General features: G+C 40.0%; 6 protein-coding genes across 12 annotated transcripts; 2 read left to right on the top strand and 4 right to left on the bottom strand.

The window, feature by feature from the left end:
- The first annotated feature begins 599 nt into the window (after positions 1-599).
- LOC108603072 lies at positions 600-12,685 on the top strand. 7 transcript variants are annotated; one of them, XM_017991544.2, is made up of 11 exons: positions 2,590-3,193; positions 4,104-4,338; positions 4,398-6,644; positions 9,987-10,315; positions 10,377-10,441; positions 10,504-10,575; positions 10,640-10,744; positions 10,808-10,969; positions 11,030-11,179; positions 11,240-11,421; positions 11,812-12,685. In XM_017991544.2, the coding sequence occupies exons 1-11, from the start codon at positions 2,843-2,845 to the stop codon at positions 11,817-11,819; spliced, it is 3,906 nt and encodes a 1,301-aa protein (XP_017847033.1). In that variant the 5' UTR covers positions 2,590-2,842; the 3' UTR covers positions 11,820-12,685. The 7 variants fall into 7 exon arrangements, with proteins under 7 accessions (XP_017847039.1, XP_017847038.1, XP_017847032.1 ...); XM_017991547.2 differs by having other exon boundaries at positions 2,593-2,822; positions 2,884-3,193; positions 11,240-12,685; XM_017991548.2 differs by having other exon boundaries at positions 2,593-2,822; positions 2,881-3,193; positions 11,240-12,685.
- A 426-nt stretch (positions 12,686-13,111) lies between these two features.
- Positions 13,112-14,073, top strand: LOC108603930 (CG31548). Its single transcript, XM_017993125.1, has one exon. It carries the CDS (start codon positions 13,214-13,216, stop codon positions 13,982-13,984), a length of 771 nt encoding a protein of 256 aa, XP_017848614.1. The 5' UTR covers positions 13,112-13,213; the 3' UTR covers positions 13,985-14,073.
- LOC108603929 (CG31546) lies at positions 14,034-14,950 on the bottom strand. The gene has a single exon (XM_017993124.2). It carries the CDS (start codon positions 14,888-14,890, stop codon positions 14,117-14,119), a length of 774 nt encoding a protein of 257 aa, XP_017848613.1. The 5' UTR covers positions 14,891-14,950; the 3' UTR covers positions 14,034-14,116.
- A 69-nt stretch (positions 14,951-15,019) lies between these two features.
- LOC117134833 (3-oxoacyl-[acyl-carrier-protein] reductase FabG-like) lies at positions 15,020-15,924 on the bottom strand. Its single transcript, XM_033293908.1, has one exon. The coding sequence runs from the start codon at positions 15,844-15,846 to the stop codon at positions 15,073-15,075; it is 774 nt and encodes a 257-aa protein (XP_033149799.1). The 5' UTR covers positions 15,847-15,924; the 3' UTR covers positions 15,020-15,072.
- Positions 15,883-16,823, bottom strand: LOC108603928 (3-oxoacyl-[acyl-carrier-protein] reductase). The gene has a single exon (XM_033293907.1). It carries the CDS (start codon positions 16,748-16,750, stop codon positions 15,977-15,979), a length of 774 nt encoding a protein of 257 aa, XP_033149798.1. The 5' UTR covers positions 16,751-16,823; the 3' UTR covers positions 15,883-15,976.
- Positions 16,824-16,922: 99 nt separating this feature from the next.
- LOC108603931 (60S ribosomal protein L13a) lies at positions 16,923-18,447 on the bottom strand. The gene is made up of 3 exons (XM_017993126.1): positions 18,358-18,447; positions 17,743-17,983; positions 16,923-17,376 (listed from the first exon to the last, which is right to left on the bottom strand). The coding sequence occupies exons 1-3, from the start codon at positions 18,376-18,378 to the stop codon at positions 17,021-17,023; spliced, it is 618 nt and encodes a 205-aa protein (XP_017848615.1). The 5' UTR covers positions 18,379-18,447; the 3' UTR covers positions 16,923-17,020.
- Between the last annotated feature and the right edge of the window lie 2,911 nt (positions 18,448-21,358).

The following is a 21,358-nucleotide window of genomic DNA, read 5'->3' as shown; positions in this document are numbered from 1 at the left end:
GTTTGTCCTTTTTGGTTTAGAGGCTGCTGTTCATTCTAACAAATAATACTTCTTCGTTTGGGTTATGCCACTACAATTTTTGAAATACAACAGAAAATTAATTTTGCACCCAGCCCTGTGGCACGAAGCGTGCATGTCTAATATCGATAAGAGCTATCGGTAACCCCAACAGTGTTGGTGTCACTGTAAAATTGATAATAATCAATACAATGAATATAATCTATTTGCTCTTTATAGCCAACTTAATTAAATATCGTAGCTTATTACTATATATCAGTTGTACTTTAACTGTTCGATAGTTTTAACTTTGGCTGACCACAGCCGAAATGTGGCGGTCAGACAAAACATGCAATTCGATATTATCTATTTTTATAATTGGTTTCATGTAAGCTAACTAATTTTAAATTTGCAATAAAACAAATTTAATATAAATAATAATTAATATTTATTTGTACTTACAACTAACTTAGTAAGCACAAATATATGAAACTAACGTTTATAATGCTTAGCATACTAATCGATAGCCGAATCTTAAGCCGGTGCAGCATTCGTCTTAACAGAGCTGTCAACCCGCTCACTTTTTAAAAACAGTTAATTTTGCAAAGAGACGCATCATGAACAGTGGAAATCGCATCGTGTTTAAAGAATTGAATGTAAACGAAACTGAAGCTGACATAAAGGTAAGAAATAAATCGATCATCATTGTGAGTGGGTGTGCAGCAATGAAACATATTTATCCCACATTCAACAATGCATTAACATATACAACAATGATCAATATGTAAATATGTATGGATTTGTCTGTTCGCGTGTGAGTACATACATATATATGAGAGCTTCCCGCGCTCTGCACTTTTCTGGCGTTATTGGCAACTGCGTCGTTGGCGTCTCTTGTATAGTGATCGATGGGCGTCTGCTCTGCTTGCTCCACGGGAATTGAACGCTGCCACGCTCTGTATGCATCCCGAATATGTCGTCGCTGTTGTCTGTTGTTTGTATGTACATATGTTTATACGTATATGTGTTGCTTCTCCTGATGTCTTTGCTTGTTTTTATTACTACGAAGCAGCTGCTGCTATTGGGGCGTCAGAGTGCTGCCTGCTGTTGATTCCTAGCACCATTTGATCAGTGTATTCTATAACTTGTGCCGATCGGACGTTGACAAGCAGTTGCATCTAACGCGCAGTAATTTCTACCAGTCCCAAATGGGTAATAAACCCGGCAAACAATTGGCAAATATGGATCAGCCAGCCAAGTTGGATTGTTGGCAGCAAAGTGCGGTAGGCCTAATATATATTTACTGTGCTTGAATCCATACACGGATCATTGCCAGATGCACTTGACATGTTTCAAATGGTTGTGCTACACTGACGTTGTTAAAGTCCGATCCAAAAACAGCGTGACCAATTGGGGGTACATCAAATATAAATAAACCGGGCAGCACATATTGATGTAGTCTGGAAATTATGAGCCCAACTGTTCTAGGAATAACAGCATGTACATTTTCCCCTTTTCGAAATAGTTTCCCTTCAAGCTAAAGTTCAATGACTAGCCAGTTGTTCTTGTTGACGTCGTCATATCATTACCACCAACATGCTGGGGACGTTGCCTCCCTCACATAAAATATCAGCTGCATATGGCTTGTCTATTTATAAGTTGGGCTCAAATTGCCTGCCATCTATTTGTCTGTCTATTGCATTAAATATGATCGTCAAAATATGAAAAACCTAGCAAGGGCTTGCTAAAGAATATTTATATTACCTTTTGGGCCATAAGCAAATTGGCCTGTATTGTCTTGAGTTGTCACGGCTCATCGTGTGATATTTGGTTTCGCTTAAAATATGCAAACGCAATCTGGAGCGCTTCCTCAAGAGCTGCAGCGTTGCGCTACAATGGGCGCCAGAGAATTGCATGTCTCCGCCTGTCACTTGCCGTCCACATGCCCCATCCCATACAGGGTGTCTAACACTAGTGCATTCATGTATTTTATATTATGTGCATTGTTAGCAATGCTAGCTTTCTTTCATTAGCATTAGCTTTATGGTTGGCCCTCTTGCACTCTCTCAGCTTGTCTTTATTGTTGTTGCTACCTTGTGCTCTTGCTCGCGGTTGCAATTTTCGCTGTTGCTTGACTTTTTTGCATTTTGTAGATTTTTGCCTGCTTAGTTTAAATTGGTATCAGCTTTAAGACGGTTGTGTTTATCTAATTGACGAACTTTAAATTTAACGAAATGCAATTGCAATGATTTCTCATCTTTCGGAACATAACCGTAATACTCGGAATTAAAAAAAAACCCAAGTAGTTTTTCTATACAGGAAGTATCAAGTGTATGGGGAATAGGAGAATTGGAGAGCGCAACTGATAAAGAGAACTTAGGGGTTGAGCTAAGCGACGCGATCTTTTCATTCGAACTGGCAGCGACGCTTGCTGCGCTCTCATCCAAACATAAACACAGACACATGCATGCGTGTGGCTGCCGGTGAGCGGACAAAAAATATTTTTAAATTGATTTCAAACAGACGAAACGTAAAGTCAAACGCCAGCGCACACCACAGCGGAGACGGCGCTAAAATCGGATCTATTATTTAATGATGAGCGCAAGAAAATCAAATTTTCAGCAGTGTCTGACAAAGTAGGCAGCAAACATGTGTAGCTGCTACACATAACTTTTACACAAATAAAGCAGAAACCTATGTACTTATTTTTTAAACAAGCTAAAAAAGACGCCCAAATTTAACTCGCGTGCTGTGAACCGAACCATCAAACAAAAATTGTTCCCTATAAAAACTTGAAAACAAATCGTGTGCGGAATTAGTAACGCGTAAGCATAAGTGAATTAAAATGAATAATTTCATAACAAATCTTATGAGACGATCCAGCAGCAGTATGGCAACGTCTAGTGCCGCCACTGCGCCCAGCGCTGTCGTAGAAGACGTCGAGTCCAACAACGAAGATGCACTCCTAACGCTCGCGATGAATCGCTGCTCGGTGGATACCGAGCTGGATAAGCTGTTCGTATCGGCCACACAGGATTTAAATGTGCTGGAGAAGCAACATAATGATTTAATAGAGCGTGTCAGCGAGCCCACCAGTCCCAGGGAAACCATACAACAGCTACTGGGCGAAATCAATCTGAATTTGGATCAAGTTAGCGCCAATGAAATGGAACATTTGCAAGCAATGAGCCTAGAGGTATGTCTAGTGGAACGCAAGTATGTCAACATATTGCGTATTAGGCAACACAAAGCCAATTGCTTAGAATTATTTAAAAGTAGCATCGAAACGCAATTGTTATCTAATTTGTCATAGCCCCAAGCGAAGCTAAGCCGCCTCTTGCTCTTCACTGACTTTAACCTTGGTGCTTGCATTCGTTCTAATTAAATTTTGCAGCAGCCTGCTTTCGTTCAGATTTGATGCCTATGCCAGAGCTCTTACAATACATGCAAGCATATGCAATGTACATACTATGTATGTATGTATGAGTGTGTATTTGCGCGATGACAAGCGACCCACATATAACAACACTCAATTGCAGCGCGCCGTCATTTTCCTTCCCTTTACCCCTTGTCTATAGCACAACGCCCAGTTTTGCTCGATTTTGTTTCTTCTAAAATTAATGACATTTGCTTTGGTCGGCCGGGCGACTGACCGACACATCTCAATGTCTGTGTCGTTGTCTATGTAAATGGTAGTAGGTGTGTGCTTATTTACCTAGCGACGCCCCCTTTCATTAGCTTAGCTTAAATTAATTAAATGCATGTTTTTCATTTAACAAGCAATTAAATTACAAATTTTATATAATATTTCTGTTATGATATCAAGGCAGCTGCTCTGCTTGTTATTGTTAATAAATATAATAACGTTGCTGTTGTTTATGTTTCTGTTGCCAATTGTTTGCTGCTCTGCTTATATCTATAAATATAAATATGTATTTTTCATACATTTTTTTTTTGCCAACGTCAAGACGCTCAGACAATTTCATTTTTACCATTTGCACAACACGCGATGCGCAGTTGTTTTTAATTATAAGCAATGTATGTACATATGAGAAATTTATGCTCATTATTAAATGTCTTTTAATTATTTGATTTTTGTTTTGCAGCTTAGTCCGCTGGCGGTAAAGTCAGGTCCAAGGCACAGCTTGGAGCAACAGAAGGCGCTGGCTGCAGCACTTTGCGCCAATGCAATTCAACCTACCACGCCCCCATTGCCTGCCAGCATGGAACTATTTAAACCGCAGTCGCCTATGGATCAACCAAATCTGAAATTTACGGGCCTGCCCGAGTTCGATGAAACACAAATACCAGAACTGGCGCCACTCAGCGCCGACATGGAAGGTAAGCTACACTTGCGATCTAAGAAAAAAAAAACCTTGCTCACATACTTTATATTGCAGCTCAACTCAAAGCAGATGAGTGCATGCCGACGCTGAGTTCCACAGTGTTGAAGCCGACAGAGCAGGATTACAACTCTGATTCGGAAATATTTGTGGAATGTCTATCGTTAAACAGCGGAAAATACTCTGCAGAGCAATCTGAACTGGAGGCCTATTCGAGTGCGCTGAATGATGTGCTGGATGAGCAGCAGGCGAATGCTACGACAAGCACATTGGAACAAACCATTAGTGATATAGTGCACAACAATAGCTGTGAGCCCATGGATGTGGATGAAATAAATGAAACAATGGAAATGCTCAAGGTCGTGTTAACACCAGAAGATCATCAGCAGTTGCAGCAGCAATTCCTCGACGTAGCCAACACGGAGCAAATGCAGCAGCACAAGGAAACTGAATCGACAGATTTGCAGCAGCTTGAGCATTTAATTGCAAGGGATGAGCAGAGAGAGCAGCAGTTGGAGCGAGAGGCTGAGCCAGTGCAAGATACACTGCCAGAGCTTGAGCAACTGGAGGATCAGCAGAAGCTGCCAGAAACTGAAACCGTTGAAAAGCCTTTCGAAGAATTCACTGAGTCACAAGAGCGTCTTGAAATAAAAACAAAATTGTCAGAGCAGCTGTCATTGGCAACTGAAACAACATTGGATCCACTAGAAGAAATGAAATTAGAGTCACAAGCAGAAACTCCTGAAGAAGAAACACCAACAAAGAAGCCGCAAACAGCGATAGCTTTAGATGCAAATATATGTAGCTCACCGCCCATACCTACACATCGGGTTAAGACAGCTGAAGAATTGGAGTTTTTGGCGCAAAACGAATATCCTTCGACTGCAGAGCAACAGTGCAGTGAACAAATATCAACTCAATTGGAGCAGTCTGGCATGCCGCGAGCTGTGAGCCCAGTTAAGTCACAAGCTGAGCCAGCAACAGTAATAAAACCTTCACCCCCACCAGTGGCGGTGGTGATGCCCACGCGGGTTATAACGCCACTTAAGCTGGATATAAGTGAAACAACAACGGCATCGGCTTGTGAGTCAGCAGCCAGCTCACCTAGCTTTCCCATTAAGTCTCCAGTGGAAGGCTCAATGCACTTTCCTCGCTCACCACATGCACCAGTCGATGAAGATGATATGCCCTATTTGGAGCAGGCGGTGATTGAACCCTCAATTGAGCGCATGTATTCCATGGGCGGTGTTATAGCCAAGGCACCACTACCACTGCAATTGATAGTAACGCATCCAAGTCCAGAAAAATTACAGGAGCACGAGCATCAACCTTTAAATGCAACCATGTCGCTGGAGAATGCTACAGGCTTCAATGGTACGTTCACTGAAGCTGCTGCATCTGCTAGGCGGAGTACTTTTGGTATGCCTTTGGATGCGGTTAGTGAACAAGAAGGCCGCACTTATTCTGTGATCAAGAGCACAGAATCTCCGCTGGAGCAACAGTTGAATAATACCATGCCTTTGAGTAATAATGAATCACCATTAAATGGCACTTATGGCATGCCCTTGAGTGCAGCTAGTGGTGAACAGCGTAGAACTTTTACGCACTCAGGACTAGAAAATCAACCTGAAGAACTGCTTGCAAATAATTCAGCAACGCGACGTACTTTTTGCTTGGAGGAAACATCAGTCATTGCTGAACCACGTCGTAATTTCACGCAGTCTGAGCTGGGAAGCAACCATCAACATCTGCAAGATGATATTGCTCCAACTCGACGCACTTTTTGCATGGAGGAAACCGCTTCACCAGCCATGGAGGCCACCGAAGAGAACATTACTGCTGCCGAGGATGAGCCCATGGATATAGACATATCGCTACGTGTCGAAGTTCAGACAGCTGTAGCCTCGCAGCCACTATCACCACCCATACCCACGCATCAGCGTAAGCAAGAGCCAATCGCGCAGGCGCCGCTCTCACCGCCTATACCCACGCACCAGCCGGAACGGCATATATCCCCACCATTGCCCTCGCAGCTAAAGCGTCCTGCAATTCATGGCAATGTGCTTGAGGAACAGACTTTGTCTGCCAAGGAGCAGCTTAGTGCCAGTGAAGAGAAGGAGGATGTTGAACACTTTGGCGCCATTTCGCCTATATCCGATGTTTTTAAGCCGCCCATGTACTCTAGCAACAGCTTCAATAACCTAGCCAAAGTCAAAAATATTGCAACTGCTGCTGCAGCTGCTACAGCAAGCGAGGAACAATTTTTTGATGCAGAGTTTCAGGATGGCTCCAACAACAACAACAGTAAGTCGCATTCTAACTGCATTTGACCATAACAAAAGTTTGCAACTAACTGAAATTAGAACCTATCATCACACGATTTATTCTGTGTGTATATACGTGACGTGACCTTATACCTTAAGTATGCCTGGCATTTGAACTTGATTTTGTGGCTTAGCCTGGCCCTGAGTTTAGTTCGTATCCATGCCTTCTTAGCTCACGCCTAACTGTAAAAATAAACCAGCACGACCACATACATATGTACATACATGCAAGCCAATGAACCTGAACTTCAAAGTAAAAACAGGAAAACCAACAATAAAAACAACAACCACAAATCGCAGCTATTGCCGTCAATTAAGCGCATAATTTTTTGACTACCAAGCAGCTGTCTGCATGCTATGTTCACATTGTTGTTGTTGTGATTGCATTTTAATGCAGCGCTATGTTATGTTCGAAAATGCCGCATTACCCCTGCACTCGCACTCCCACAAGTACACGCACGCTCACTAACACACATGTACAAAACGTTCTCCCTTATGTTGGTCTCTTTTGTAGCGCACTCTCGCTCTCTGCGCAGCTGAACCCTTATCAGCTTGCATGCCGTAATTGCCGCACCAAAATAAACGAAAAAAAATGTAGTGCTCTTGTGACGTCACACCACACAATTAATGATGAACTGTCGTCTGAGTCCATGTTTGTGCACACATATGTATGTAGTTTTGGTTTAATTAATGAAAGGCGTTGCCTAATCAGCAAATTCTTCAAGTATGCCAAATGATCCATGTTAATGACTTTTTACCCAAAATATTATGCCGATTTGTTTTGTTTACACTACATTTAACTTTCTCATATGGCATACGCTTTGCATGCGTTTCCTTGGGTTTCTTTAATTGATGAAGTAATTTTTAAATTTCGCGCTCCATCGTTATCGCTGACTTGAAAAATGCACCTCTGCGTGTACAATGCGAAGCAGCAACAACAATGCGCATCTCTTGTCTAGTTGAGAGAACTATAGTGAAAAGTAGCTAAAAGTTAAAGAGCAACAATGCTTTGTTAGTGTACAAACTGCGTCTCTCTTTCTCTCTTAGTCTCTCATTATGTTGCTCTCTTATTTCACTTTGCCCATAACCTGTCCATGCAGTTTTACTAACTTACTCGGAAGAGCAAATGTTCGCCTCATCAGCCCCAAAACAGACAACGTGTACACAACATAAATACAAACGTCAAATCACGCTCTCAACACAGGCAGAGACTCTCTCTCTCTCTTGGCGCATTGCTCTCCACTCCAGTTGTTGTGCGCTCTCTGATTGGGAGCCTAATATACCCTGTTGAAAATTTGAAGTAGTAATATAATTACACAGTTCAAAAACAAATCGAGCACTTTTTTTAAAATTTGGTTTTTTATGCAAATGGTTTCAAAAACACCCTCCTCATCTGCACCCAAATATTAGATTTTAAATGTATACATTTACGGAGATATTGGCCTGTCACTTATAAAATGCGTTTTCGGAATGATTTATATCGTCTTTATATTAAAGATTTATGAAAAAGACATTAAAAAGATCAAGACATTTTAAACGAAAACGACGTGGATTTTTTACTTTAATTTCTTCATATCAATCTGTAATTACAATTACTTTCAAGCCATATTATAAATAATTGATTCAAACAAATTAAAAAATTCATATTCAAAAAAATATAATATTGTATAAAAAGTATTATAATATTGTTTCAACGACAGCCATAAAAGATTCTGTAAGTCAACAGCCTCTTATTTCAATTGTCTAGCCATGAAATGTTTCCCCTGGGTATGCGTTAGTCGGGCATTGCTTTTGCGAGTTTGCTGCTTGTTCGTTCTTATTGGCATCAGAGAAAATTCCAATTCAGTTAGTTTTGAACTCTTGACGTTGACGTTGCTCGCGCTCAGCAATACATCGTCACTGCGGCTCACAACCCTTCGCCCCGTTGTCGTTTATTGGAGCACTAGTAAAAGTGCTAAGCGTACAAATGTAATTGGAAAAATAAGTTTAAAGAAAGCAAATGTTTTGTTTATCAAGTGCATTAATCAACTAACTACCAGCTGTTTATTTAAGAAAACCTGCTTGATTTTAACAATTTAAGAAGCAGCTGTGCGCCACTATTAAAGAAGTGTCAATGGCAAAATTCACAAAAGCATAAATAAAGCCACAAGGCGAAGACGTAGTGTAGAAAAAAAGTTGTAGCTAATTTTTCACAGAGAGCGAGAGCGTGTAACTTCATTGTGTGTTACCTTTGATTGGATTACTATTGTACATGTGTGTGTGTGCGTGAGTGTGAGTGTTTGTGTGGGCGCTGCATGGTCATGGTTAAACATTTTGTATTTTTTAATAACAGTAAAAAATCTTGAAAATGCAAAGTTGTCAAGAAAATGACGGACACGCAATTAAAACGCAGCGCAGTGTAAAAATTGTGCTCTCAGTCTTTCTCTTCGACGACTGAATGAATGCGCGCTCGCTCAGGCACACACTCACATTCACACGCACATGTGCACATATATAAACTCTCTCCCTCTCGGTTGCTCTTGTGTGTTGTCAATGCATCAGTTTGTCAATCGGTTCATGTTCAACCAACCCACTTATTTGGGGACGTCTTGTGATTGCATAAAATGACTCACAAGCGGCTTTGTTTTAAAATTATTTATTTATATTTTTGTTTTGTTTGCGATTCTTAGCTTTGCTGCTCATATATTTTGCGCTTGCACTTGAGTGACCTGCATTCAATGCACTAGAATACCCATTCAACACTATCTATGTTTATCCGGGCCTGCCCGGGTTCTCGTTTCACTATTTAAAAAGCCGCACAATTCTCTGGCCTGACATTTGTTTATATGCACAAATAATGTGGCTTCTCTGTAGTGGAGCGACGCGGCGTGCTGTAGTCTCTAAAGGGTAGGGCCACTTTGAGTCATGCCGATGAGATATTTACGTGTCATGCGTCTTCCTTCCGCTTTTGTTCTTTACCTTAGAGAGACTCATGCGTAATACATACAAATAAACAATGAATGAGTTAGCTGAAGATTTCTAACAAATATAATATATCTACTACATATGTAAGCTTCTACTAGTATATGTTGGCTTACATGCTGATCGATTTTTATAAGCTTATCGTTTGATAAGCTTTGGGAACAGAATTCTTAACCATATTCATATATTTAAATGTATTGACTAATTTTTATGTATTTCTTTTCTCTTCTTAAAAATCACACACACTTCTCAACAACAAATGCACGCGCGCATGTAATATTACATATTCATACAACTTACACATACAAACATACAACTAAAATATGCACATGTAAAACAACACCAACAAAAACAATCACAGTTATACTCAACTCATCAGATTTTGATTATTTGTACACGAAAGGCAGCAACGATGCGCCCGTCGATCGCAGCTCATTGCTATTGAAATTTGATCCACTTTTGGGTGCACCAGTGCCAGTGAATCTATCGCAGCATCATCAGCAGCAACAGGAGCTAGCGCTACTTAATATTTTAAGCAACAACAACAATCTTACACGTGCATTGAGTCCCACTGTGGAAGAGCACGAGTCAAGTAATCAATCGTTTGTGATCGAGACTAGTGCCAAACCAGCAACAGCATCTGGAAACGCAAAAGAATTGCCATATAAACCGCCAGTGGACAGGACAAAAGTAAGCTAATTCCCATAAATCTGTTATCATTGATACAACTAATAATTACTTATGCCAACAGAAGCATGCTAAAATGAGTGTGGACGTTATTGGCAACGATTGTAACAACCCCTTCGAGAATTCCAAGTAAGAGTATTTCAATACCCTTTACAAAATTTATTTAATTTAAATAAATACATATCTTACAGCCTGAACACGGAGGACAAAACACACAAATATAATAACATGGATGAACTGGAAAAAAAAATCAAAAATGAAGTGTATGTTAAGGTACATTAAAGTACACTTCGAACTTAATCTATAAAAACTTGTCTAATTGTATAGTACCCGCTCCGAGGATATCGAAAAGAAACTAAAAGAGGCTGAGCAACGGGAAGAGGCGCTCGTCAAACGCATAACAGAAAAAGATAAAATCAACTCCAAACTCAAGTAGGTGAAAATCCTTTTCAATGTATACTGATTACAATTCAATTAATTGATTGTCAATTGCAGTGGTGTTGTAGATGCGTATGAGAAAGCAATTGCGGAGCTTGTTCACGATAAGGAGCAACTGTCACAAATGCATGAAAGACAAATGCAAGAGGTGCAAGCAGATCGGGATTCCAATTATAATCATTTAACTTCATTGGAAACGACATTTTCCGACCTGCATGTGTAAGCATTAAATGCAAGCATTACATTTTGATTTTATTCATTCATTTGTTGTTATTTTAGCAAATATGAGAAGAGTAAAGAGATGACCGCACATTTAAAGCAAGTTGAGGATGGATTGCTAGAGGAAAAACGAAAACTAATGGATAAATTGCGACAGCAGGAGCAACGCTATGAGCAAATGAAAAGCCATGCACTACAGCAAATGGAAATGTATGTCATATGACTCAATTAATAGATTCATTAAAAAATATATTGTTTACTTTACGACAGCGCCAATAAAAAGCTGGCGACCATAACAAAAGAGCACGCAGATGAGGTGAAAAAATTGAAAGCTTTACTCAAGAAAGAGGAGGTTTCGCGTATCTCCACAGCAGAGCAACTGCAGCAGAAGGCGCGAGAAAATGCCGATCTGCTAAAAATATGCGAGGATCTTATCTACGACAAAGGACAAGGTGGTACTAGTTAAACCTTTGCAACCTTAATGGACTATTGTTTTGCGGCCTGAATTTATTTCGTACATATATTTTATGCTGTAATTTCGCACATGGCACACACATGCAGTCGTAAACACAACCATATTAAGCTCTCACACTCATAAATACACATTTGGGCATGTGGAACGCATGTTTGTCGCAAACTAATTCATTCAACGCGATCCGTCTCATTAGTTTTTGTAACTTTTTTGTTGTGTGCTATTGTGCATTGATTTAAACCTCTCATTAAATCTCAATATCACTTATCCTGTTATATGCATACATGTATACTCTTTTTATATACATACATACTGAAGAATCCCGTACTACAATTCCTAACTATCCATATAAATGTTGTACTATTTTTAGATTTTTAGTTAACACACAACAACTGCAACAACACATACAAATGTAACGAGTAGCCAATGAGTTCCACATGTTGAGTTCCACACGCGGCTTACGGGTTCCCAAAAAAAAATTATCACTTTATGTTACTAATTTCTATCGAATCTGCCTTTTGGTTAAGTTCAATGATATTATAGCGTTGTTTGCCTGAAAATTCTGTGTGATTTTCATGTCAAATATAAGCTGCTACACACAACATAACACTAACACACAAAAAATCGTTTCTTGGGTTCTATTAACTGATGAAATTAATGAGAAACTTGCAAGTGGATGAAAAACAGCGTACGCTAGAGGCGCGCCTTTACTAAATGTTTAAGTTTATAATTAGATTAATTTAAATTAAAAATTTTAATAATTGTATTAAGCATAAAATTCTGTATTACGTATAATAGTACTAAACAAAAAAAAAAAACATCCTAAAAAATGAATCATTAAAAACCAATACACTAAAAACTGCATGAAATTCGAAAAACCTAGTTATACTATTTTTCAATTTATCTATTTATTTTACAGCTTTAGAGTTTTTATTTGCTTTGCACTTAAAGTGTTCTTGAACATAAATAGTTTAATTACTAGACAGAATCTTATCAATCAATTTATTCTAACTCATAAGGCACACACCATGAAACCATGAGAACTTTTATATTGTAGCCAGCTTTTGTAGAGTACACCGCCGCTGAGAGCTCTAATGAATTTTACTTCCATCTATAACATTTATTAAATTAAGAAATTTACTTAAATTGTTAATACACACACAAGCGAAAGAAAAAAGTATTGTATACAAAATTTGTACCCAGTCCAAATAATCAAATATTATGCTACCACACAAAAACTTATACACATATAATGGTACACATATATATACATGTATAAACATATATTTTTCTAAAGGTGTAATGACATTAACACGCGCTTTAACGAATTGGAAAATTTAGGAATGCGACTTCGTTTTGTTGTTTGACATTTTCATTATAAGAGGAAATGATATATCAATGCGCTGTAAAAATACACATAAATAGTATTAAAAATATGCATACAATCATACACAAATGCAAACAATATGTGTATTGTAGTTAAGAAGAACAAGTTGCATTATTCAATAAAAGAAAAGAAAGCAAAATTGTGCATTTGGAAAATATGATTTTAAATTGGAGTGCTGAATAAAGGAGAGTGGCATCGCTGCAAACAGCTGTTCTTCGATCTCGCAAGCTTGGCTGAATTTAACTGTGTGGCAACGCTCGGCAGACAGTGTTTGTTTGACCTCTGTCTCACTCTATCACTTGTTATCATCGCAAACAAACAACAATATAAATATAATTGAAAGTGTCTGCTCACCAGCTGCGCCTTACATAATTAATAAATCAAGATGAATTTCGCCGGAAAAGTCGTGCTAATCACAGGCGCCAGCTCAGGAATTGGGGCAGCTGCTGCCATCAAGTTCGCTAAATATGGCGCTTGCCTGGCTCTTAACGGACGCAATGTAGAGAATTTGAAGAAGGTGGCTGAGCAATGCAGCGCAGCTGGTGCACCACAGCCAGCGCTAGTCGTAGGCGACATTAGCAAAGAGGCGGATACGGAGCGTGTTTGGAGTGAAACTTTAAAGAAATATGGCAAACTGGATGTGCTGGTCAATAATGCCGGCATTATTGAGACGGGCAGCATTGAGAATACTAGTCTGGAGCAGTATGATCGTGTGATGAATACTAATCTCCGTGCTATTTATCATTTGACAATGCTGGCTACGCCAGAGCTAATTAAAACCGAGGGCAACATTGTCAATGTATCCAGTGTAAATGGCATACGTTCTTTTCCAGGTGTGCTGGCATATAACATATCCAAAATGGGCGTCGATCAATTTACGCGCTGTGTGGCTCTGGAGCTGGCACCCAAAGGTGTACGTGCCAACTGCGTTAATCCTGGTGTTACAGTGACCAATCTGCATAAGCGCGGTGGCATGGACGAAGCAACTTATCAAAAGTTTCTAGAGCACTCGAAGAGCACTCATGCGTTGGGCCGCCCTGGCACTACAGATGAGGTGGCAAATGCAATTGCGTTTTTAGCCAGCGATCTAGCCACATTCAGCACCGGCGTCAGCCTCGCCGTCGATGGTGGTCGTCATGCCATGTGCCCGCGCTAAGTCGACCTACAGACACAAGTCAAAACTCTGCATTTAATTAATAGCTTCCAATAAAGTTACATGGAAATAAGCTTGTATTTAGAATTAACAGAGTTTTACAACTATATTTTATAAACAAAGATACAGTGCCTCCTAACGTGGACACATTACATGTCGTCCGCCGTCGACAGGGAAATTCATGCCAGTGGTGAAGCTAGCCTCATCGCTGGCTAGAAAGGCTATAGCTGCTGCAACCTCCTGCACATCTCCAGGACGTCCCAATGCATGTGTCTCATTGCAACGCTCTAGAAACTTAGCGTAGGATGCCTCATCCAAGCCGCCACGCTTTTGCAACTCGGTAACAATCACGCCGGGATTTACTGCGTTTACACGGACTCCTTTGGCTGCCAGTTCCAGCGCCACACAGCTTGTAAACTGATCCACAGCCGCCTTAGACATGCAGTAAGCCAGTAAATTTGGAAAAGCGCGCATGCCGCAGACACTAGACACATTAACTATATTGCCTTTGGTCTTAATCAGCTCTGGTGTAGCGAGCATGGTAAGTTGATAGAGCGCACGCACATTGGTTTGCATCAAACGATCGTACTGTTCCAGGCTGGTGCTCTCAATACTACCCATTTCTTGAATCCCCGCATTGTTTACTAGTACATTAATGCGACCATGCGCGTTTAGTGTTTCCCTAAGAATTCTTTCCACATCCGACTCCTTATTCATGTCCGCCTGCACCAACAAAGCTGGAGCACCACCGGCAGCCACAATATTATTAGCTGTCTCCTTTAACTTCTCCACGTTTCGACCTACAATTGTTAGCAATCCTCCTAAACTGGACAAATGCACAGCTGTGGCTGCTCCAATGCCTGAACTAGCACCAGTAACTATTATAACTTTCTCTTTAAAATTGGGCATGTTTCTACGTTACTCCCCTTGATAAGCGACCAAATGACATGGAACTTTTCACGAGCGCGTTTTTTCGATACCATGTGTTATCGATGAATATTACTTTGAAATTTAAATTGTGATAAGTTCAGCTAAATAATATTATTTATTGCTTTTAGTAAATGCCAGCTAATATTTGTTTAGATTTCCTTTTAGCGAGGACACATCGCATGGCGGCCACCATCCACGGCCAGACTTACGCCAGTTGTAAAACTAGCCGCATCGCTAGCCAGGAAAGCAATAGCTGCAGCTACCTCCTTAACATCGCCGGGTCGACCCATGGCATGTGTGGTTCTTGAGTGCTCCAGGAACTTCTGATAGGTTGCCTCGTCCATGCCACCGCGCTTGTGTATATCGGTTATGATCACACCAGGATTTACAGAGTTGACGCGCACATCCTTTGGAGCAAGCTCTAAAGCTACACAGCGTGTAAACTGATCGACAGCCGCCTTGGATACATTGTAGGCTAGCACTCCAGGAAAAGAGCGTATACCATTGACGCTGGACACATTGACAATGCAGCCTTTTGTCATGATGAGTTCCGGTGTGGCCAACATAGTCAGTTGATAAAGCGCTCGCACGTTTGTGTTCATTACACGATCATATTGAGCTACAGATGTGTTCTCTATAGTGCCTGTCTCAAATATGCCAGCATTGTTAACCAGCACATCAACACGACCATGCTTCTTTAGTGTCTCCTTAACAATTTCCTCAACATCCGACTCGTTGTTCATATCCGCCTGCACCAACAAAGCTGGAGCACCACCGGCAGCCACAATATTATTAGCTGTCTCCTTTAACTTCTCCACGTTTCGACCTACAATTGTTAGCAATCCTCCTAAACTGGACAAATGCACAGCTGTAGCTGCTCCAATGCCTGAACTAGCACCAGTTACTATTATAACTTTCTCTTTAAAATTGGGCATGTTTCTACGTTACTCCCCTTGATAAGCGACCAAATGACATGGAACTTTTCACGAGCGCGTTTTTTCGATACCATCTGTTATTATTTATTGCTTTTAGTAAATGCCAGCTAATATTTGTTTAGATTTCCTTTTAGCGAGGACACATCGCATGGCGGCCACCATCCACGGCCAGACTGACGCCAGTTGTAAAACTAGCCGCATCGCTAGCCAGGAAAGCAATAGCTGCAGCTACCTCTTTAACATCGCCAGGTCGACCCATGGCATGTGTGGTTCTTGAGTGCTCCAGGAACTTCTGATAGGTTGCCTCGTCCATGCCACCGCGCTTGTGTATATCGGTTATGATCACACCAGGATTTACAGAGTTGACGCGCACACCCTTTGGAGCAAGCTCTAAAGCTACACAGCGTGTAAACTGATCGACAGCCGCCTTGGATACATTGTAGGCTAGCACTCCAGGAAAAGAGCGTATACCATTGACGCTGGACACATTGACAATGCAGCCTTTTGTCATGATGAGTTCCGGTGTGGCCAACATAGTCAGTTGATAAAGCGCTCGCACGTTTGTGTTCATTACACGATCATATTGAGCTACAGATGTGTTCTCTATAGTGCCTGTCTCAAATATGCCAGCATTGTTAACCAGCACATCAACACGACCATGCTTCTTTAGTGTCTCCTTAACAATTTCCTCAACATCCGACTCGTTGTTCATATCCGCTTGGACCAACAAAGCTGGAGCTCCACCGGCAGCCACAATATTGTCGGCTGTCTCCTGTAACTTGTCCACATTTCGACCTACAATTGTGAGCAATCCTCCTAGACTGGCCAAATGCACCGCTGTGGCTGCTCCAATGCCAGAACTAGCGCCAGTAACTATTACAACTTTGTCCTTGAAACTTGACATACTTACAGCAGCAGCGAGAAAATCTGAATGATCGAATATACAGATATCGCCATCGTTTCGCTGGCGAGCAGGGTTCTAAAGAACATTAATCGAAAGCTCTGGTATCTGAAGCTTTCTCCGAACAGCTGTTTAGAGCCTAGTCGACAATGCGCCATAATTACAAAATAAAGTGTTTGTGTTTTTAAACTTATTTGTTTTATTTTCATTTAAAAAAAACGCTACGCTTTGCACACAAGCACTGCCGTTGTTTGGGGTCTGTAGAGCGCCTTTTTAAGCTTCGTAACCGTAAGATTTAATGATTTTGTTGAAGGGCTCGGCAGCCTTGGCAATGTTCTCGCGCGCCTTAACTGTCAGCTTCTTCATCTCTCTGTTGTGCTTGAGCGTGACACGCAACTTAGCCTTGCGCTTGCGCTCCAGACTCTTGATAACATCCTGGTAGTGCCAGCCCACCTCGTGCGACAGACGTCCAACCATGCAGTATTTGCGGTCAGAGCGCAGCGTCAGCACGCGCATCGCAATTGGGACAACAACGCGACGACGCTTGTCATAGGGCGATGGGATGCCATCGAACACACGCAGACGAGCAAGAGCAGCCTGGCCGCGCTTGGTCTTGTGCGGAATCATGCCTGCAACACAAAACAATAGATTAAAAATGCTTCCAGAGCAGTTTATAAGGATTTTGGCGAAGAGTGATCAGTTAATAGTTGGTTACACGGTTTCTCGTTCAAATAATGTAGGTAAGATGAAGATATTCATCACAAGTATTTAGTTTTTCACTTGGTGGAAATTATTCCCGTACAACATACCTGTAAGTAGAAGAGAAAAAATTAAATTAATAATTGTTTAAGCAATAACAATGAATTTGCACGCGGCTTGCAGTCAGTTATGTTTTGTTTACACGGTTCTACGTTCAAATAATGTAGGTAATTAAGGATATTTTTACATCACAGTAAACAGCAAACATTCTGCAATATATTGCAATTGAAACATACCTCGTACAGCCTTGTAGAAGATTCTGGAGGGGGCACGGAAGTGGAAGGGACCACGAGCTGGATTGACGTTGCAGCGTTTGCGCAAGTAGGCCAAGAACTTTATTTTGTTTCTGTAGAAGTGGCCGGAGAGGTTGAGTTCCTCGCAGCGTACCACAGCTACTTTGCCACCCTGCAACAGGTACTTGGCGACAACGGAGGCCAGACGGCCAAGCAAATGGCCGCGTCCATCAATAACAACGGTCTGTAAATAAAAAGAAAACAATTACCAGCTGCCGGAGTACAGAAGTGAGGTTAGGTGACGGAAAAGGCATAAACAAATGTTTCCTGTGCAGTTAAAGACTACAAAAGCACTAATATATACCAACATTCCTATATTTTAGAAAATTAATTTGAAAGTCTCACATATTCATTGATCACCATTCAATTTTTTGACTGCCATAGGGCACGTGTACACCAATGAAATTTTTGCGCACTCAAAACATTGCTTTAACTCAGAAAATGTTACGAATATTACACATTGGTCGATAGCACATAGTTTAAATTAAGTTTTGCACACGTTTGTCTCGCATTGCCGTCACTCTAACATAGTTTTTAAAGCCAAATTATGGCACTTACCCTGTTCGTTAAACCAGTCATGTTTAAGAACCGCACGGAAAGAAAGCGGAAATCGATTTTGACAGCCAAGCGTCACAAAACAGGGCTGCATTGATTAATTGGGTGACCATTTATATTAGCACGTATTATCCACAACAGAGACGGAAAACTATCGACTGCACCATAGCCGTTATCGATGGTTTTCGACTTTCTGACTGCTATCGATTACAACTTGAACGATCGATGCAAAATTATTCATATTTTTCATTTTGGAAATCCTTAATAACTAAGCTACTATATACACTAAGCGGAAAACATCAAACTCATTATATTTTTTTGTCTTACACTTTTTACTCACAATTAATGATTAGGATCATTAGCATAAATTGTACAAAAAGTATGATTTTTACAATTGTATCAAATTGCATTCTTTTTTGTAATTTGTGTCTTATTGATAAAAATAATAAGAGAAGTAAGCTATATAAGTAAATACAAGTCCAAAAATTCAGTCTTTACCTGCTTATTAATGAAAATAAAGCGTCTTAGTATCGTTATAGTAAAAAACAATAACCGATGGTGTTGCCTTAATACTTGCTACTGCCATCGATACTTTAACACTAACAAGCGTTGCCAATTTCTCTTTTTCCTCGTATAAATTTTATAGCTGTCTAAAAATGTTGTAAACATTGTATGGATGATATATTATCGAAATAATATAATATCAAAATTATGAAATCTTCAAAATGTACATGAAAAGTATAAATATATTATTTTTTATGTAGAGATTTTTTTATTTTAATTCAAAATTCTTGAACATCCCACATATTTTTTTTAAATATCGATATAAAATATTTTTCGACGGCCCAAGTGAGCTTCCCACTCACGACAGCCCTGGTTATTTGTTTACCTTACTGGCAAAATCATTAAAGTTTTTGTTGTAATTTTGACTTTAACCAGAGCGGACGTGTGAAACTAGCGGATCCGAATTGTTTACACATAATTTGTAAATATACGAATACCAAATACAAATAAATGCGTATTATATAGCTGGTAATGCAACTCTTACGCGGATGCTGTTTGTGCAAAAAAAATAAAACTGTGTTAAGCCAAAAAAAAATTCTGAGGAACGAGAACAAGTGTTGTGGATGCTGCTTCTTTACTTAACTTCAAAATAGAATAAATAGTGCAACTGTAATAAAACAGCAACTACACAAATTGACGTTAGCAACAGCGGCTGAACGACAGGAAAAGTCAACACCGTATAAGGCAAGTTTTATTTTAATACGTGAGCGTGGGAGGGGCACAGACGGAAGGCCTGTGATGGGGGATTTATTTATTTATTTGTACATATACATGCGTGTGCATGGTTGTACGCTTGAATTTTATAACAATGTGTGTTTGGTTTTGTTGTTGCGCGGCATTATAATTACTATACGTTCTATACGTTTAATTAAATGCAATTTACAACAGACAATGAACACTGTGTGTTCGTAGCTTTTATGTGGGTGCATCTCTCTCTTTGTACCTTTCTTTGTTCAACCATTTTGACATTTTTATTTTGCTAATTTTTTAAATTAGGTCAATGCATGCGTTGGCCGATTTCTTCACAGCCATATAGACATATGTATGAATGTATGTATGTACATATATTTCTGGCCTTTTGCCGAACCAGTTTCTTAACCTTGTTTCCTCTCCAAGTGCAATTGGCGCTTGACTCTTGCTTTTTGACAATTTGAATGTTCTACTTTTTTTTTACAAAAATGTTATAAGCTTCACATATATACATATGTATGTACATTTGTATTTATGTATGTGTTCGTGTTGGCTGCCAGTGACAAGTTAATAGACGCGTATAACGGTATTAATGAGATTTGCTGAAATAATGAAATAGCCCAACATGCGAGATAAAGTAAAACGCATATAGGATCACAAAAATAGTGAATTTAATTTTCATTATATGAGTGGTCGTATACTAGGAAAGGCTTGTTACCTATTTCTCAAACGTCGACTCCTGCCTGTCCCGCAACCAGGACTCTCTCTGAACGCTGCTTCCTCTCTTCTCCTTTGTCCAGGGACAAGACATGAAGAGTATTTATCTCATTTACCTAAAAGGCAAAATCCAGTCTAGTCTTAGCTCCATGTCCCTACCATGGTTTTCAGTCAACTTATTATAATTTATAAGTATGGTTAACACAAATTAAAAAACTCCGCAGCCAGACAATTTACTCAAATATCTGAGATTTGTCTTTGTGTTAAATATGAGCGTGCATGTAGTGAACACTTTTCTCCATCAGCAGTACTCGAGACCTGAATTGGTCGCTTTTATAGAATTAACTATAATTTGAAAGTCCATGATTACATTGAGATATAGCTTTATGAATGATAAGAGAAGTATTGATATCAACTTGCTTATTCTCATTCACTTTTGCATGGTATGACGTCATTAAATTACTTATGAGCGGCTCAACGCTATATCCACAACTAGCAGTACATGAAGATGTACCTAAAGACGCAAAATATAATAAACTCTATTTCAATATTACAATGTCATCTCAGTAAATTTACACAGCATACTATCCAACCAGAAGAATCTATACTGTGAGTCTATGCGGGAGTATGCGAGCCCAATTCAGTGAGTAGCGAGCCAGACTCAGATTTCTCAATGACCATTAAACGAGCCTGGTTGTATACTCTATAAGATTATGTCTACCATAAAAGAGGCACCCGATTAATATACACTAATAATGATCGTAAGATTTTGCTGAGTCGAGATATGTGCGCACAGCACAGTACTTATGCTCAATTTGGATATGCTCATCATAGACAGTAGTGTCATAAAGAGATGAACAATATACAAAAGAACAAATTCGAACTAGACACGAGCTCATCAAATTTAGTAGAATTGAGAAGCGCTATGACTGATGGTACATGGAGCAGGAGGAGGAGGAGGAGCAGCAGGCGGAAATGGTAGAGCCACGATTGTTGGATAGCCAGACAGACAAAGAGACGACAAAAACAACAT

The sequence above is a fragment of the Drosophila busckii genome, chromosome 3R (assembly GCF_011750605.1).
Source record: "Drosophila busckii strain San Diego stock center, stock number 13000-0081.31 chromosome 3R, ASM1175060v1, whole genome shotgun sequence".
Lineage (NCBI taxonomy): Eukaryota > Metazoa > Arthropoda > Insecta > Diptera > Drosophilidae > Drosophila > Drosophila busckii.
Note: the sequence above shows the minus strand (reverse complement) of the source record. Positions and strands in the feature narration are given on the sequence as shown.